Source organism: Neltuma alba, unplaced genomic scaffold (assembly GCF_004799145.2).
Source record: "Neltuma alba isolate B1F8T4 unplaced genomic scaffold, ASM479914v2 tig00012014_pilon, whole genome shotgun sequence".
In the NCBI taxonomy this organism is placed as follows: Eukaryota; Viridiplantae; Streptophyta; class Magnoliopsida; order Fabales; family Fabaceae; genus Neltuma; species Neltuma alba.
Window position 1 is genome coordinate 757,293 of NW_021636585.1, and position 18,969 is coordinate 776,261.

General features: G+C 31.5%; 1 protein-coding gene and 1 pseudogene across 1 annotated transcript; one reads left to right on the forward strand and one right to left on the reverse strand.

The window, feature by feature from the left end:
- Positions 1-3,876: 3,876 nt before the first annotated feature.
- LOC114721176 (uncharacterized) lies at positions 3,877-5,417 on the forward strand (annotated as a pseudogene).
- A 432-nt stretch (positions 5,418-5,849) lies between these two features.
- LOC114721177 (probable disease resistance protein At1g15890) lies at positions 5,850-18,439 on the reverse strand. The gene is made up of 5 exons (XM_028906997.1): positions 18,345-18,439; positions 9,144-9,300; positions 7,065-9,056; positions 6,740-6,798; positions 5,850-5,910 (listed from the first exon to the last, which is right to left on the reverse strand). Exons 1-5 carry the CDS (start codon positions 18,437-18,439, stop codon positions 5,850-5,852), a joined length of 2,364 nt encoding a protein of 787 aa, XP_028762830.1.
- Between the last annotated feature and the right edge of the window lie 530 nt (positions 18,440-18,969).

The following is an 18,969-nucleotide window of genomic DNA, read 5'->3' on the forward strand; positions in this document are numbered from 1 at the left end:
ACAAATTCGTTCCAGCGAAAATTTAGCAGACCTATTCACCAAATCACTTCCAGCCACCACGTTCGAGAGACTTGTTCATGACATTGGACTTCGTAGACTCAGAGATATCAACTGACATTGTCAAGAGGGGGAGTAAATGTATGCTGTACTCTTTTTTCCTTGTCTATGGTTTTTTCCCATTGGGTTTTCCTGGCAAGGTTTTTAACGAGGCAGCACTATGAAATATATATCAATAAATGTTGCACTCTTTTTCTTTTACTAGGTTTTGTCCCACAGGGTTTTCTTAGTAGAAGTTTTTTAACGAGGCACATATTTAGTTATGGACATCCAAGGGGGAGTGCTATGAATATAATATCTTTATGGATGTCCATGTATCTATCATTATCTCCCTTATCTCCCAATATCTTTAGTAACTCCCATTATCCCCATTATCTGCAATTATCTTTATATCTGTAGATTCTATCAAAGATGTAAAGCCGTGCCTATAAATAGAGGCCATGTACAATGTATTCAGTACCCCATTGAATAGAAAGAGAAATACTCTCTCTTATTGATATTCTTTCTTCTCTGTTCTTCTTCTTTATTTACAACAAAACTAAGTTTTTCTCTCATTTTCTCTCCATATGTGGAGAAAAAAGTCAAGAAGAAAATGAGATTTCTTTTCTATTTTTTTCTTTAATTTTTTTTTCATTTTCTCTCCATTCTAGAGGTTAGGCCTTGTTTCATACGTTAATTGGATATTTAGGTAGAAATCAAATCATAATTTTAAAAGTGATATTACCGTATACTCTTATGGTTCTATTTATAAGGCAGAAAGTGAAGGTTTTTTTAATCCTATTTACAAGTTACTTCATTAAATTTTTAGCGTGAATACACTCTTTCGCCCCCATGTCACACTTCAATTTGTGTATAAGGTTTAGGCTGTTTGTTCGATAACCTCTCAAATACAGATTAAAGTTGTGTTGTCCATTGTTAGGCTTTCTCGTTTGGGGGTTTTCATCATCGCAAATGTTCCTCGATCCACTACTGTCATAAACAGCATAATATTATATTATATGTGCCTCCCTTTCGATGCTCTCTCTCTCTCTCTCTCTCTCTCTCTCTCTATCTCTCTCTCTCTCTCTCTCTCTCTCTCTCTCTCTCTCTCTCTCTCTCTCTCTCGCCAAGTCGGTACTTTCTGTTACTAGTATATTGAAATTTTTTGCATTATGTCAATATTGGTTCTAGTTTCTATTTGGTTAATGCAAGTTTGAATAATTTCAAGACAGGTTCAATTTATCCAAAACAAAGGTTAAATCTATCATAAATAATTAAATATATTATACTACCTCCGATCCTAATTATAAAAGCTAGTTGACTAATTTGAAAAGATTAAAAAATAAGTTAGGTTAGTTATTTATGATAAATAAGTGTTGTCTTTCCTAAAATATCATTGCTAATCAAGTATATTGGCTAGAACTATGATTATTAGAAAGACTACCGTGAAAAAAAATGTATAAATATGAGAGACAAAGTGGACTGATGTTTTATATTTAAGACCAAAATAAAAATCAAATAAGATCTTATATTGAGGACCGGAGGTAGTACATCAAATATATTTTGTAAATAAAATTCTCATTATGACATATAATTTAAAAAATAAGCCGCATTATATATATATATATGTTTATGGTTCATGACAATAAAATTTGTTAAATTCTTTTATAATATGTACAAGGTTTGCATCAAATTGTGTGTATACATATTATTAAAAAAATATTGTCTCAATACTTTCATCTAAACTTATGGAATTGAGGATGAAAATTTCTGTGTAAAGGGTTTCAAATGCACTAATGAATATGATCAAAGTTTTCAAGCCGCCAAAGATATGTAGAGAGTTCAGGAAGAGCATGCTCTTTAGAGGATCGCCTATTTGACACTAACCTGAAAATCTGAACTTGGAAGTAGTTATTGGCCTTGGTCAAACTTATGTAACGGAGCAAATATATACTTTTTTTTCTCACATAAACAGATTTATTTTAAAATTTTGTAACTTGAATTCTAGAAAGATAAATTATTATTATTTTTGCCACAAAAAATAAATTACTATTAAGTAGTAAGAGAATAACCTCTACTGAATTCATTTGTTTAAATGGCCCATGAATTGAACCCAAAATATTTTTTTTTGGGCTAAAACATAGATATCTTTCTATTGGAGGCAATCCTATTTGAGACACTATCGGGTACTAAACGTGAGCACCTCTCCCAGCGGGAATTCGAACCTTAGTTCACCATGTTGTGAGGGACTAATCTCTTTCGCTAGACTCAACTCCTGTTGGTAAAATGTTTTTGTTTTTTTTTCCCTATTGGTAAAATGTTTTTTTTTTTTGAGTGATACAATTGAACCCAAAATGTTAAAATCCAGAACGGACTATTGTAAGTTCACAATCGGAGAAAACGGTCCATGACCCGAGCCCGTCTAAGAATCAAATATATCCATCGGCATCTCTCGTCCACAGTGCCCGAATCTATGACGAATCGACTGTAGCAACATGTGGATTGGTATTAAAAAAATACTTATATCCACTTGCTTATATTCATTTATGTTAAGTTTTTTTATCATAAATTTATATAAAATAAAAAAGAACACAAAATAAAGAACTTGATAAATTCACCTAAGTTTTTGATATTTACCATTTTGGACCAACATATATTGATTATTTATCTCAGTAATCACTATAAAATCCCTCGGTTCAGGCTGCACACAGGGTGTCTCTGATTTGATTTCTCTCATCTGCGTCAACTTGTAAGAGCTTCCACCCGAAATCGAAACTAGTGAAAGGTGGCCAAGGAGAGAGAGTCAGGCATGCTTCGAAAGCTTCGAAGACTTTCTTCTCTGTTCTTTTTGCTTTCGCTTATTGCTTCTTTACTCTATGTTCTCAGTTGAACTTTATTTACATTGACGTACAATCTGTCAGCATTCTCTGGTTCTTGACCAAGAGTCTCTGCATTTTTCTTAGCAGTATTTGTAATAACCGGAAACATTTTTTTTCCTGCATTCGTCAACCCTACGAATTTGTCGGGCCCTCACAAACTATTCCAGGGTAACGACTGTTCGTGATGTGATTGTTTAGTTTGGAGATGAGAAGCTGTGATTTATTTTTATTTTCGGCGTCATGACTGAAAAACATATTTTCACCTGTTGAATTTGCCTAGTTATGGATGTTGTAGATCCTTTGATATATTTGCTTGAAAAGCTATGAAAACGTAAATAAATTATAGAAAATTTCCATTTGTTTGTAATTTGCAATTCACACAAATTCAATAGCAAGTAAATAAATATGTTTAAATAAAGTAATAAGGATCAATGGATAGATTTTTAAGCTAAGTATTAACTCATCAAATTATGGCCATGTTAATTGAATTTCAGAAGTCTGTGCGTTAATCATATACTCCTCTGCTCCTTAATATAGGACCCAATTCTTGAGTTGGTTTTGATCCTAAATATAAGACCCATTTATCATATTTATTAATTTTTTCTAAATTACCCCTATAGATACTCCTTCAACTATAATCAAGTCGAAGAGAGAGAGGGGTATTAAAAAAGATGATTATGATATTTTAGGAAAAATGTGTCACTTTTCTTATAATTAACTAACTTACCTAACTTCCTTAATCTAATCAAATTAGTTAAATGGGTCTTATATTAAGGACCGGAGGAGTACATCGTTAATATGGATAGACACTCTAGGAATATAAGGTTGTTCTCACATAAGTGATCAAGTGCTAAATTTTCAATTTTTCATATCTATTTAGGACAATTGGTCCTAAATTTTCAATTTATGATCTTGGATTTCGGTTTTGATCTAGGCATTTGGTGGAAGGTTCGAAATCATAATGGCAAAACAAGAGCTTTCCAGCACGCTCAAGAACTCGAAGGTAAAACAGGAATCAAACATGGTCCCCCATTTTCCTTTAATGGACTGTTCAAATTAGATTTTGGTGAGTTTAAAATGTCTGAGGCTTGGCCTTATTATTGCTTGGTTCCAAATTCCATATTTGTGATATTTCCACAACTCAATATGGTTATAATATTTCTTCTTTCAATAGTTCATGCAAAGAGCAGCTCTAAGAAAGGAGAAATCCGAGGAAGTGGAGGATGAATTGAAACCTGATGTCAATATTTTTGGAACTCCCACAATAATTAGAAAATGGTAATCTTCTTTGTTCTTTTCATCCTTCTTGGTACTAATTTGGATATCCGCCTTGACATAGACAGTCTGGGTGTGCTGATATGTTACCTAAGTTTTGAAATAATTTTCACCCAAAAGTTCTTTGTCAGATTATGACTAGTGTAATGGCTACTAGCTGACTACATTTATTGTCAGGTAGGGCTTGTTTTATCACAAATTAGGACTCATCATGGCTTAGTATGGTTCCACGTCTTAAATCTACTCTTTTTATCGATAAAGATCAATCTTGTTGATAGATTTGTCTAGATTCCATGATCGTCCTCGAATCTACTTCTGGTGAGTAGCGTTAAGAAATTCCTTAGCTTGAAATCCTACAAGTTATCATTAGTGACACCCCGTCTAATGCCATTTTACCTATAACTCCTTTTAAAGAGAACAATATAAACCCTTTCTATACCAAGTTTTGTTTTCACAACTTAATTCTATAATTGCCTCTGAATTATTCTTTTTAGGTGCAAGTAGCATCGTCATAATGGAAAGTGATCCCCATCCAGGAACAATTAAAGGTCGGATGTCATTTCAAAGTTTTAATCCATGAATTGATGTGAGCATTACGATCAAGAATTTAAAAGTTTCCCTACTTAATGTTTACTTGTTATTCATTCGTCTCAATTTCTTATGGCAAATTCTTGCCTATATACAGACTCAACAAAGAAGACGCAAGGCTCCATCAGCCAGCAGCTCAAGCATCAAGTTCTAGGAATCAAAGTGGAAATATTTCTGTTAGGTGTTTATTCGTTTCCCTTAGTACTTAATTGACGTAATTCTTTTATGGTGTTTTGTTTTGCAGGTGTGGTCTGCCTCCCAACCCCATCTCTAAAACAAAACAAAAAAAAAAGGATTTGACGATTCTCCATCAATGATTTTAATTTTGATCCCAAAATCCAGATAAATATTACGTCTCTGGATTTAACCCTGGTTAGCTGACGCATTATTTTACATTTGGATTCAGAGAAAACAGACTTCCAGTAGGTGGCTCAAATTGTGCAAACACTATCAATGAGATTAGTGGCGACCTCCAAAAGGAAACAGTCTGAAGTAATGTCTGAAGCACAAATTCCAACTAAATCGCCCAAGAACGATAAAGGCGATGATCAATCATTGCCACGAAACAGTTTGCGGTCTTTCAGAAAACCAAAGAGAGATAAGTTAGACTGGAATGTTCTTAGATCACCCACATGCTAAAATCAGAATAGGGTGAGGATACTGATGGTTAAGCTAGCTAATCATTAATCTAGATTCAGTTCTCCTTTGTTCCACCACATCGAGTTTTGTATCTCTAATATTAATTTCACTACGTGATTTTTTTCCTAATCATTACTTCTTATTCAATTTGTAAGATTTGATCATTTTCCATGCATTGAAAATGATACTCAACCAAAATCAAGTCAATACTACTAACATCAAAAGCAAACTGCGGACATCAATATCCAAATTCAACAAAGAAAAACACACAAATTCTACTATAACGTCTTTGAAGCTGAAAAAAAAATACAAATGAAACAAAAGAAAATAAAGCACTTCAAACCCAATTAACCAGCAACATTATTAGACAATCCCACAGCTATTATTAGTACGACACAAATCGAAACCAACATCAGTCATTCCAGTGCTTCTTCATGCCTTAACATCACTTCCAAGAGACAAGTTACGCAGAGTTGTAGCAAGTCCGCCCGCCCTACAAGATACAAATCATTGTCAAACTTCACAGCAAATGAAAATGTAGCCTCCAAAAGACCAAAACCCTCAACTCAGCTGAGGCGAAAACAACAGAACCAAAAAGAGTGATAGTGCCAATGAGATAAGCAAACATCAAAATAATAGAATAATTGAAGACAAATTTTTCAGAACAAGCCTCGGGAGCAAAAATATTTAATTTTTTTTTGGAATTGAAAAACATATATATAATGGTAAAATGAAGAGTGAAACAATAGTTTGCTTTGATTAGCACAATTTTTATTTTCTTTTGAGAAAAAATACATTTTATTAATACAAAACATTAAAATATCATTTACGCACACTAACAGTCAAAGCCGAAAAAAACCAAAAAGCAAATACTAACATAATATTCTAATACACGAAAACTAACCAAAAAAAAAAGCACTCACAAAAATACTAACAAGCATAATTGTTATTCATGAAACTACAATGGAATCTACCCGTCCTAATTTGTAGAACAAAAAGTAATACAAAATGAAAATATGTTCTGATTTTTTTTGAAATAAATTTAGCTTTTTTCTTTCCGAACACATAACTGAAAGCACATTTTTAAACATGCTTTTTCATTTCCAAAAAAAAATCTATTTTGAAAATTGAAAAAAAAAAAGAGCCTATATGTTTAAAATGTGATAAATATAAAATGGATAAGAAGATTAATGACTCCTTTAAATTCCAACAACCACAAAAAAACACTCAAATATGTAAATGTAAAATATAATCCCAACAAGAAGGTATTAGCTCAGCCGTCAACAACTAGAGACGGTTGTCTTTTTCGATTAGTTACCCACCGGTTTGCAGATGACGTTATTGGTAGATTTGACGAACTCTCCCCGTCTCGTGGCAAGGCCTTCAAAACCATAATGCATTAAAATGATATCAGATACTTTGGCTACTTGATTGACGCCAATCATTTTATACATCTGAAATCCTATCATATAATACAGAAAGAATTTTTGAAAAAATCGAAAAGAGAGGAGCGTCACATTACTTGGAGCACTTCCATGCTTTCAAATTAAAGCCCTCTCCCAATTAGTGGGAGGACTCTTCATATAAAAAGCGTTGCAATATAGAATCTATATGAAGGGGAAGACGAGAGCAGAAGCTCTTACATACCTGTTTAACTTTAACAATGTCTTGAAACATCTCCCTGGCTTTAGTAGGGGATAAACCACGAACTCCAACTTGAGGCGGAGGCTTACAATTAATCAAAGCCCTCACCCAATCAATGCGAGCCTCGTTGGTCCCTAGCAATTTTGTAAGGGTAATTTCTGAAAAGGGGAAGTTGCATTTGAAAGTTAAGTTTTTCAAAGAAGCAACCTGTGATATAATATTTTTAGCATCCTCACACCATCGCTCTAGGGATGTCACTTCAACGGTCAATTCTTCTAATCCGTGAAGCTTTGAAAGTCCAAGACAATTACTGCTTTCAATGTATGAGATTCTCAGGCACCGCAAACTGTTCAAGGGTGGCACAAAATCTACCTTGGTATCTCGAATGTCAAATACCTCAAGATGTTTAAGTGGTTTGATCTGATTTGGAAATATTTTTAAGCCTGAACAACGATTTATATAGAACACCTTAAGATTGGTTAACCCTGACAAAGATGGCAACTCACTTATTTTAGTACGATACAAGTTTAACACAAGAAGACTGCCCATGCTCTGAAAAACATTTAATGGGATTTGAACCAATTCCAGATTCTTTTGTAGCAACAGTGTCTGAAGACTCCTATAACTTTGGTTTGCGGGTAGACTATCCCTTTTACTGCCAATCATAGAAACCCATTTGGCATCCTGCCGTGATGCTGATCCAGAGGTCTCCCTATGTTCCCCATTATCAACGTACATTTTAGATTCCGAATCTGAATAATTGAATGATATACGCAAGGCAAGTTGCCTATAGATATCATTCATTTTTACATACCTCATTTGTTCCCCTTCCTCCAAAAATGCCGCTTTAACAAGCTGCTTCAATTTTTTAATACCTTGGCCGCGAATTTCACTGTACTTAGTATCCGCAACAACATCACTAAGAAAGCCCTGAGCTATACAACACTCCAAAAAGTAATTTGTGCTTATCTTACTGTTTGCAGGATATAGTGAAGCATAAAGAAAGCATTTTTGTGCACTAGGATCACCCAACTGTTGATAGCAAATTTGCAAGATTGAGTATAACTCTTCTAAACCATCAACTTCAATTTGAGGCCAAGGCGTGCATTCTTTCAAAACCCTCTCCCAATCAGGGGGAGACTCCTGATATACAAAAGACTTTGCTATAGGAGCTATGAGGAGGGGAAGACAACAACAGAACCTATCACATAGCTGTTCAGCGTGTGGTGGTAAAGCCTCCCCATAAATGTTTTGAAACATAGCTTGTGCTTCTTCAGGGGGCAACCTTTCGAGAACGACTTTACTGTCAACATGTTTTGAACTCAAAGCAAGAGGAAAATAAGTGGTTATTACCATCTTACCACTTTTTTTGTGTGCTGAAATATCCAACTTTTCCCAAATCCCATCAGGTGGGCTCCTTACACCATCTAAAATTAACAAATATCTTTTGTCCTCAAGCACACTCTGTATGTTTTGAGCAACTGTACCTTCGTCAACTTCATGTTTGTCATCTTCTTTATTCACCTTTATTCGATCTGTAATTTTCTGCAGAATGTGAAGGTCTCCAGTCTTCTTATCAGATGGCAATTTGATGAAAATCACAATATCAAACACTTTGTTATCGTTATCATAAAAGTGGTTATTTATGTTTTGTATTATTGTTGTTTTCCCCACCCCTTTTTGTCCATGAAGTGCCACGCATTTTACTCCATCATTTTGTAGCAGCGTCAGAATCTTTTGGAAGGCATTCTGAAGAGTCGAATACTCAGCAATTGATGAAACACCAGGCTCCTTAATGACCCGCTTTGGCCCCTTAGCAAAAATCTCATTTGGACATTTGTCAAGAATTTCGATTACGTCTTTGAGTGCCGTTTTGATCTTCTCTCCGAGATATGCACAACTGAGATATCTCAGCTTCTTTTTCCTCACTTTATCATATTCTTGATTCAAGGAAGCCACGCGTTTCTCAACATGTGATACGTGCTCCGTCCAGTGCTGATAAACTTTAGACGTGTCTTTCTATATATTGGTCGAAACTTCATCGTCTTTGTCCGCTTTTAAAGCAAGCAGCCACCCCAATACATCATTTAGCGCTTTATGCCTCCCAGCAAGCGAAGCGTCTTCAAGTTTGGACTTTAATTGTTGTAGCCCAAAATTCACAGCAGGTGCCCCACTGTAGTTGCAAACGCGGTAATTAACGCGCCTTCTGCGACCACAGTCATTGAGGAACCTCAAAAACCTGGGGGGAAACAGTTCAGGAAATGTTAGCTGAGACTATTATATATTAATGAAACAATTTTGATAGCTAGAATCACTCATTTTAAAATGCTTTAAAACTATCTTGTTAAGACATCAATCGTGCATCTTTTATTAGCTGACTGCTTGAATCATCACCTTGTTCACGTTTTATCCTACAAATGTGTTCGAATCTTAACTTACTAGGTATTATTATTGTTTCTTAAAAGTGATTCAACACGCAATAATCACACCTTTTTGTTTGAAGCAAGTTGCCTGATTGAATTTATTTTGGTGGAGTTAATGTTTCTTCAGGCAAAACAATATTATTTGCTCAATTTAAAAAAAGAGTAAAATATACTGAAACAACGTTCCTATTTTATCTAAATTACAAAACATTTTATCTATTTTGAAAACATATATGAATCTCTTTTGAAATTAAAATGTAGGATAGCCAAATCTCACTTATATAATTAAAATCCATTTTCATTCACCTAAGCTGACGTTAAATTTAACTTTTTAACATTGTCTTGACCAAAATACCCCTCTCACTTAAACATTTCCAAATATAATTTTTATACAACATAGAAATGATTCTAATAATATACTTTCAAACTTTCTAATATGTTATAAAATTTATTAATTTTATGTATATTATAAAATTTTTATAATTTTAATTTTTCTTCACATTTGTTGAAATTTACTTCTTTAGGTTCTTTTTAAATGGTTAAAACATATTTCAAATGTGCATTTTTTTATCATATAGTATAAATGATATAAGTTTGAGAGATCATATAATCATATAAATTTTTAAATACATTTTTGCTCTATTTATGAACATATTTAGTCAAATATATATTTTTAATCAAAATTTTATATCTAAGTGAATTAAATTACTCAAACTTTTATCCCAATATGATTAAAATAAATAAATAACTATTTCGAAAAAAAAAATTAAAGAAAAAAAAAGGATCTTAAATTCGTCAAAATAGTTTTAGCCAAAATTAGGGATCTAATATGATTAAAAGGTAGATTAGTAAATAAATTTATTCAAATATTTTTTAAAATATTATTAATGGAGTTAACAATTTGGAATTAAGTATATGGTTTTAAAATAGAGGAGAGGTCATGTAATTAAGGCAAAATGTAAGAGGGATTAGAGTATTTTACTCTTAAAAAATATTTGTACGAAATAACTATAATTATAATATCAAATGAAATAATAGTTTGTTTGTTTGTTTGGAATTATTAAACTTGATCATGACATAGAATGTCTGTATTCTAACCTGATATGCTTGAGGAAAGATTGTCTCCTTAAGTCTCAAGATCTGACCTCCCTAAATGAATAACAAGCTGCAACAAATATGCACTTCATAAGTAACACAATTTGAACTCATGAGAAAACTTGAATTATTCGAAGAGTCAACACATGATGATGCGTGATTGGAAAAATTGACATAAGAGATATGAGAAAGCTGACCTAAGTATTTTTCATAATCTCCAAATTAACTCATTTGAATATATTTTAATTTATAATATAAGTATATTTTGTAATATAAGTATAATCATGATATCTTCTACTCCTTATTTGATAGCTTTCTCAAGTATTCCTCTTCTCAATAAGACACTCAAGTAAAGTTGCTTTAACTGGTTTCTTTTCCCAAGCATCTACTTGAATAAAAACTTTATTAGTCTGATTTCTTTGAGCTTTCTTCTACATCTTTTTGAGTATATGAGCGAGTAAACATCTACCTGAGTAACCACTCACTCGAGTATTATCTTTTTCTTCAGCTTCTTACTCTACTTGAGTAAGCTTATCAATTTCTTAACTATCAAATTTCAATTATTGCTTCTTATCAAAAGGACTCAATATACCTCAAGCTATTCTTGTTCCATTATGTAATGAGTTTATGAAGCACTAATAACATGATTGAAGTAAGATTATCACAAGTTTAAGGACGCAATGGAAAAATGATGTTGTTTAGCACTTTATCAGAAGCATGGAATGCAACTCAATGGATACAAGCTACCAACCTAGTAGTTCTATTTCCAATGAAAACAAAGCTTTGAGTATGATGGATACTTATTGAAGGTTAACAAACTTGAGTTACCACTCTATTGCATTAATATTCATATTCATTGCTTTACGAAGTTGTGGCCAAGGCACATATTGTGTTTTCCGACTTGTGCTTTTTGGCGGCTATCTGGCATTGGGTATATTGGGATCTAGAAATCTTTTATGATGAATGTACAAGAAAACCTTTTTTGGATTTGCCTAAAATTTTTGGAAAGTGTATTTTTAGAAAGAGCTTGTTAAATCTTAGAAACCTAGTGGAAACTTTTATGCGATCTGAGAGCCGGGTGGACCAAACTAGTATAATCTTGTTGTGCACTATTTAGCATTTTATTTATCCTTCAGTGATATCCATCTAACCTTTTCCTCACTAAAAAAAAAAAAAGACATTTGGTGACGATTTGCGACAACTCTAAAGAATCGTCGGCAACAATAAAGTCATCACTAAAGTATGACTTTCAACAATTGCTGCGAAAAGTCCCACTTTGCCGTTGAAAGTTGTCACTTTTAGTGGCAACTCTTTAGAATTCTAACTTTTAGTGACGACTATTAAATGCAGGGTTGCTCACCGAACAGGATGGGATCAAGACAAGCTCATTCCGGTCCCACTTCAATAAACAGGGACAGGATAGAAAATCTGTCCTGTGTCTCATCTCATCTTGGTGCTATCCCTGTTCCGGTCAGGACACGATTAGACCAGGACATCCTGTTTAGCTTTTTTTTTTTTGGCCTTCTAGTTGGACTATTGTAATGGATTTTTGTTTTTTTTTCTAGTTTTAGTTCTTTGGGCTTAGCCCTTCTAAAAGCATTTTTTTTGTTTTCTTTCCTATTTTATTGGGCTTAGCCACTTTAAATAAAAAGTCCAAATAAATAATAACCGATACATAATAACTCTAAAATTTATTTTTATCATTCCAAAAATCATAAGCAAATATAAAAACTCTAAATAAATAATAAACATTTAACTACGAATGTGCTAAAAACTAGAAATATAAACATTTTGTATTACACACGCCTTAAACATTTTGTTAACATTTAATAATTATAATAAAATAAAAAATAAAAAAATTACTACCGGACTGGACAAACCCGTCTTATGTCCCGTCATTATCCTATTTTTTGTCTCGTCCCAGTTTATCCCGTATCAATTGCCGGGACTGGGACAGGACCCTTAGCTAAATGTGTGACTTTCAGTAGCAACTATAATTGTTGCCGATAAAAATCACATTTTTAACGGTGACTTTTTTGTGTTGCCACTGAAAGCCGAACTTTCTGGAAAAGGGTCCTTGATTTCATCCTTGATCCCAAGCGCAAGAAAAATAAATCATTAATTGTTTCAAAAATTCAAAAAAAAAACCTTGTGATAATTGGGAACCAGTTAATACAATTGAGGAAAACCCTTAATAAATATTTACTACCTTCTTTTCTTATACAAGAACTAATTATGTAAGACATCAATCTAACTTGTTTCTATTCCTATTGATTGTAAGAGGTTCCTACTAGAGGGTAGTTCCCATGCATACTGTTAAGAGGATAATTTAAAAAGCCAATATACATTTTTTACAAATAATTAATTAAACTAATTTTCTTGTTATCTCAAAATTATTTTGATGAATTTAATATTTTCCATTTTTTTAATTTTATTTTATTTTGAAAATAATTATTTATTTTTATCATAGTAGAATAGAAGTTCAACTAATTTAGTTAATGTAGGTAAAAAAAATTTAATCAAATTTCTGCTTAATTGTGATATATACTTGACAAGTTTGTTTATAAGTGTTTGTGGCAAACAAATGTACTTAAAAAATTCAAATTATAAATTTAAATGATTTATGTAATCTCTAAAACAATCCAACTTATATCATTCATGCGATGCGATAAAAAAAATGTGTTTGGAATATGTTTTTAGGCATTTAAGAGAAACCTAAAGAAATAAGTTTAGATGAAAAATTATGTAGAATGGGGGCGGATGGAAATGGATTCTCAATTATATAGAAAATTTGTATAACATACATTTTAATTTAATGAAGATTTTTAAAAAAATAGGTTGGAGATTTTTGTATAATTTAATATAGAATGGTGGTTAGTGTATGTTACTCTAAATTTTATAAATAGACTTATTAATCCTTTAAAAATATATTTCATGAATGTTTTAAAAAAATAAAATTTTCATTATTTTTTCTATGTTCGTGACTTATTATTTGTCCTTTTATGTATTTTATTCTTTTCATAATATGGAATAAAAAAATAGAGTAAAGTTTAATAATTTGGCCGTGGTTAGTTGGAAACGGCAGCTACACTTTAGGGTGATATTGATATCTTACAACTAAAAGGATATGTATGTTAAAGGGATCCCTCACTGATTCAAATCACGTACTCAGCAGCTAGCTCCAAGTAATCTCCTGAGTAAAAGCATCTACTTGACATTCATTTTTTGCTGCAAATTAAAACCCAGTATCAAGCTAGCATCAACATATAAACTAAAGCTCTTTCAACATCAAAATTATTAAACGCGAAAGAGAAATTAATTGAAAAGGAGTGATGGCTTACGCACACTGAGACGGCGAAGGTCCGATTCTTGATCCCCATGAAAGCTCTTGGAGGAGATCTATACTTCAAAGGAGACAGTCTAGTCAAATCAGAAGAAGCAATCACGTATATGAGTACTTTTGACTCAGATGAAATCAGAATAACGAAATTAGCTCATTTTGTTTGTGTGTTTGTCTATATACATATCTTTAAGAAGCAGAAATCACTTACCAGTAATCAAGAATTCCATTATTTTAGTCTTCTTTCCCTTCTTAGCTTTTTCTATCAGAAGCGGCTTCAAGTACTTGAACTTTCCTGAGCTGAAGTCATGAACTTGACATTTTTTTTCAACAACCGTTGCTCTGGTTGCAAGATTCAGAACTATGTCTATATATTGACTATTATAACAGCTCATAAGAGAAATTATGGAACAAGAATAAGTGATGGCTCATACTTACCCAGAACATGATGACCGACAGAGGATCCCAATATGTATAGGGAAAACAAAATGAAGCTGTGTGGAAATTCAAATATCAATTCTTCAAATAAATAAGTAAATGCTGTAATGTCATATGGATCATTGTGCGTTAAAGAAGAATAAAATCCCAAACTTAAATGCTGTTCCTTTTATAGTTCAGTCTTGTTAATTTTATCTTTTTCCTGATAAGCAGAATTAAGCATCAAAGTAAAAGTCTACTGAGTTAAGTCATGAACTTGACATTTTCTGCAAGAAGATAACCACTGCTTGACTGTAAGAATCAGAATATAAAGCTGCCTCAACGTCAAATAATTACCACAACTAAGAAGAGAAATTAATTAAAAATCAGAAAATGTAGTGATGAGACTTGTGCTTACCCAGAACATGAGCAGAAGAGAAGCTAGCTTGCTTTTTTCTCGAGACGGTCTGAGTGTTGATTCCGATGAAAGATTTCAATTTTTGGTGAAGGTCTGGATGAAGAAGCTTCAGAGGAGAGCCTCCTTAGGTGTGAGATGTGAAAATTGCTACCCAAGTGTTTCTTGTGCCGCGCCTTGGGTGTAAATTCACAATTCTCTAGCATGATGGAGGGGAAAAAAAGAAAAAAGAAAAAAGAAACAAATAAAATAAAAAAATAAAAGGAATGAAATAAAATTAAGATAAAACAAAGTATTTCACCACATGATTTCTAGCACAAATTAATTTTATTTTTAATTCTCGTAATTCTCTTAAAATTATCACCTTATGTGTGTGTATTATATACTAAAATTCATGTTTTTTTAGTAATTTTATATTTAAATTTATTTTTTATTAATCACAAGTTAATCTTATCAAACTGATTCTTTTTTAATAAAAAAATTTAAATATTAATTTATTTTTACCCTAATTTATATTTATAAAAATTAGATGAAATAAAAATTAATTTTATATCATTTTAAATATAATGCGCATTATCCGGCTCTCCCAAATTTTAAAAAAGAACCAACATTTCACACTGGAAGAGAATTATTAGCTGCGTGAATACTGATGTAAATTGAATTTATGAATTACGATGATCATCGAAAACAATCCCTACTATGAAAAAATTATGGGAACTTTCATTTAGCCTCCGGACTTTATTTCCACTTCCCTCGTGTGACTGTGAAATTTTACTTCCCTCGAAAGTAAAATTAATTCTTGAAACGAAAACTCCATGCGCCAGTTAATATTATTACTGTTAAAACTCGTAATGAAGTTGTTATAAGGTTTTATCTGCGTTTTTAAATTTTAGGATTTTTAATTATAATTTTCGCTAGTCTATTTGTCCACTGCAATAATTGAGATTCCCTCCCTCATTTGTCAAGTGTCATGATTCTGACTTGTTTTTCTTTTTAACCAAATAGATGCAAAAGAAATTACCCGTTCAATTATTTTTTTTATTTTTTTCTTGTTATCTATTTCTCTGATCTTATTTATAAAAATAAAGAGAAGTTTTTTTTTATCCTATATAAGTCATTTTATTAAATTTTTAGTATGAATGTATTATTTATCCTTCATTTATTATGGTATAGGTAGTTATTTTTTTGAAAAGTATATATATTAAATATGGGTAAAACTGAAAAGTTGTTATATTTTAACATAGAGTTAATGCATTTTAAGATTTTTCTTAGTCTGCATAAAATATATTAAAAGTGTTTTATAAATAGAATCAGAAGAGTAAATAGTTCCTATTTTCTTCAATTAAACTATTTTCCACAATCCAACCTATCATTTTTGCACAGATCGATGAGTTTAACCCATATTATCAGTTTTAGAGTTGGGGTTAAAATTGAAGGGTCCATTTAGAATAATTTATAAGAAATTTTTTAATAGTAATTTATAAAATATGAGACAAATACGCGAAAAGAATTTTGTTTCAATTTACATAAAACGTGTTTATAAGATATTTTTATCGTTATCCGAACGGACACCAAATGGGGTTGGGAAATCGTCCAGTTTAGTACGAAAGATTACAATATTACGGTCATGCAGCTTTAGTACGTAGGGGCTAGGGGGCCTGCTTCTCATTTTTCTCTGCATTACAGCTGTCTACCAATCATCGTCCTGACGATTGCCTTCCGTCTAGTAATTGTCAGCTCTGCCCCGCCTTCTCAACTTCCCACGTGAAATGTCATACTTCAGTAACGTGTGAGTTTATTTTGTTCTTAATAAGCACACCAGATATCTTTGATTTCATTAGCAAATGCTTCTGCTAATGAGAATTTATATTTTGATTGCGACATTGGGAGGAGTAATTAATTTTTTCATTAACTGCCATTAGTCATGCAAGTTCAGTTTTGCGATTTGAGCTTCATTGCAACATCAAACTGTTTTTTCTATTTTTTAATTTAAAAAAAAGTTCACCTTACATATATCCAATCTAAATTCAGTTTCTTGGTCCAGGCTCAAAATTTGGGGCGCTCTTAATGCGAAGTGAAACTTGTTAGATTTTGTTATCACTTTCATTTATTTGTCATTTACCGGTTTTTCATTAATTAAGAGACAAGGACATTATTTTAAAAATATTTTGTTTCAATGAAATCATAAAGTAATTATCTTTGCTTACAAGTAATTGTTTTGAAATTAGATAAAATAAAGAGTAAAACATATCAACCCCATTTTTATTTTTGAAAACTTATATAAACCTTCTTTAATATTTAACCTTTATCCACCCAATTATTAGTTGATCCTAGTATTATAGCATTGACTCATTATTTGATTAAAATGCCCCTCTTTAACATAAACATTACTTATAATTATTATGTAATCATACATGACATCTCTATCTGAAATTAAAAAAGAGTTAACACATATTTAATTTTTTTGGTTACGCCATTAAATTCATTACCATATTACAAAATTTAATTAATTTTAGAAAAAAATTGGACAGAAGGACCTAAAAAAAAATAATATTTATTAACAAAGATTTAAAAAATAGATTATTTAAAAGACTAAATATTAAAATATAAACTTGATAATACTAAATTACCCCCAAATTTTTGCGTACAAAAACAAGCAACTCAAAATACTTTAATGCTTGGAAATTTTCAGACGCAGGCTCCGGCCTATCCTCTCTTTTTACCGAATGAATTCAAAGAAAATTACACGTCTAATTATTATCTTTTTATTCTTTCCTCGTTTTCTAAATGGTTTTTATTTTCTTCAATCCGACCTCATGTTTGTTGCAGATCGATGGGCTTGACCCTGCTTTAGAATTGAGACAAAGGGCCTGGGGTGTCCTCAAAATCATGATTTGAGAGGCAAAAATCATAGTTTGGATGGGATGTCGCCTTAACAGCATTAATTTTAGAGAAATAATCCAAAAACCATGGTTTAGGCTAAAACCATTGTTTTGAAGCCCAAAACCATGATTTTAAGAGAAGTGAATTCATTCTACTTCTGGTTGAAATTAGAGAGTATGATTGTGCCTGTCAGAATAGATTTTAACATTAATATGACTTTAACATCTCTCAATTTTTTTATAAACATATTTAATCTTATATCTTATAAATATATACACATATTAATTATTTATTAACTATATTATCTTATGTATTATTAATTATGTTGGTAAAAATTATATTATTAACAATTTTATTCCTTCAAATTAAAATATATCATAAAATCTATTGTTTATGTAATTATTATATTAGCTTATGTTTTTTTTAGTAATTTGTATATATCAAAAGTATTTCTGAGAATAACTATCTAAACACTCTTATTTTTTAGAATTATTTTTACTAAATTTATTGTTCACAAAATCTATTTTTCTCAATATCCATTCTTTTAAAAGTTATTTTTTAAATTATAATTTGATTTCATCCAAACACTTTCAACTTGGAATGGGGTTCGGAAATCGTCCAATTTAGTACGAAAGATAACAACGTTACGGTCATACAGCTTTAGTGGGGGTGGGGGCTGGGGGCCTGCTTCTCATTTTTCTTTGCATTACAGCTTTGCATCCATCATAGTACCGACGATTGCCTTCCATCCAGTAACTGTCAGCTCTGCCCACCCCCTCAAATTCCCACGTGAAATGTCATGCATCAGTACTGTTTCGTTATTTATTATAAAATTCAATTTTTTAATAGATTTCTCTTTAATTCTTTTTAAATTTGTCTTTTCATTTAATACACCATTAACTATTTTACTTCTAATTTAAAATAAAACAAAGTATTTCATCACATAATTTCTAGCACAAATTAAGCTTATTTTTAATTCTCTTAAAATTATCACCTTATATGTGTGTACTATTTGCTAAAATTCATATTTCTTAGTAATTTTATATTTAAATTTATTTTTATTAATAATTTAAACAAGTTTAATCATATCAAACTGATTTTTTTTATAAAAATCAATTTAAATATTAGCTGATTTTTACCCTAATTTATATTTACAAAAATTAGATGAAATAAAAGTTAATTTTATATCATTTTTAAATATAATGCGCATTATCCGGCTCTCCCAAATTTAAAAAAAGAACCAACATTTCACACTGGAAGAGAATTATTAACCGCATGAATACTGAGATAAATTGAATTTATCAACTACGATGATCATCGAAAACAATTTTATGA

Coding starts and splice junctions, on each gene's coding strand:
- LOC114721177 (XM_028906997.1), bottom strand. CDS start 18,439: ATGCATGACATTTCACGTGGGAATTTGAGGGGGTGGGCAGAGCTGACA. Junction 9,301..18,344: donor ACTATGATGGATGCAAAGCT/GTAATGCAAAGA, acceptor GTTTCCCCCCAG/GTTTTTGAGGTTCCTCAATG. Junction 5,911..6,739: donor ATAACGTCATCTGCAAACCG/GTGGGTAACTAA, acceptor TGTATCTTGTAG/GGCGGGCGGACTTGCTACAA.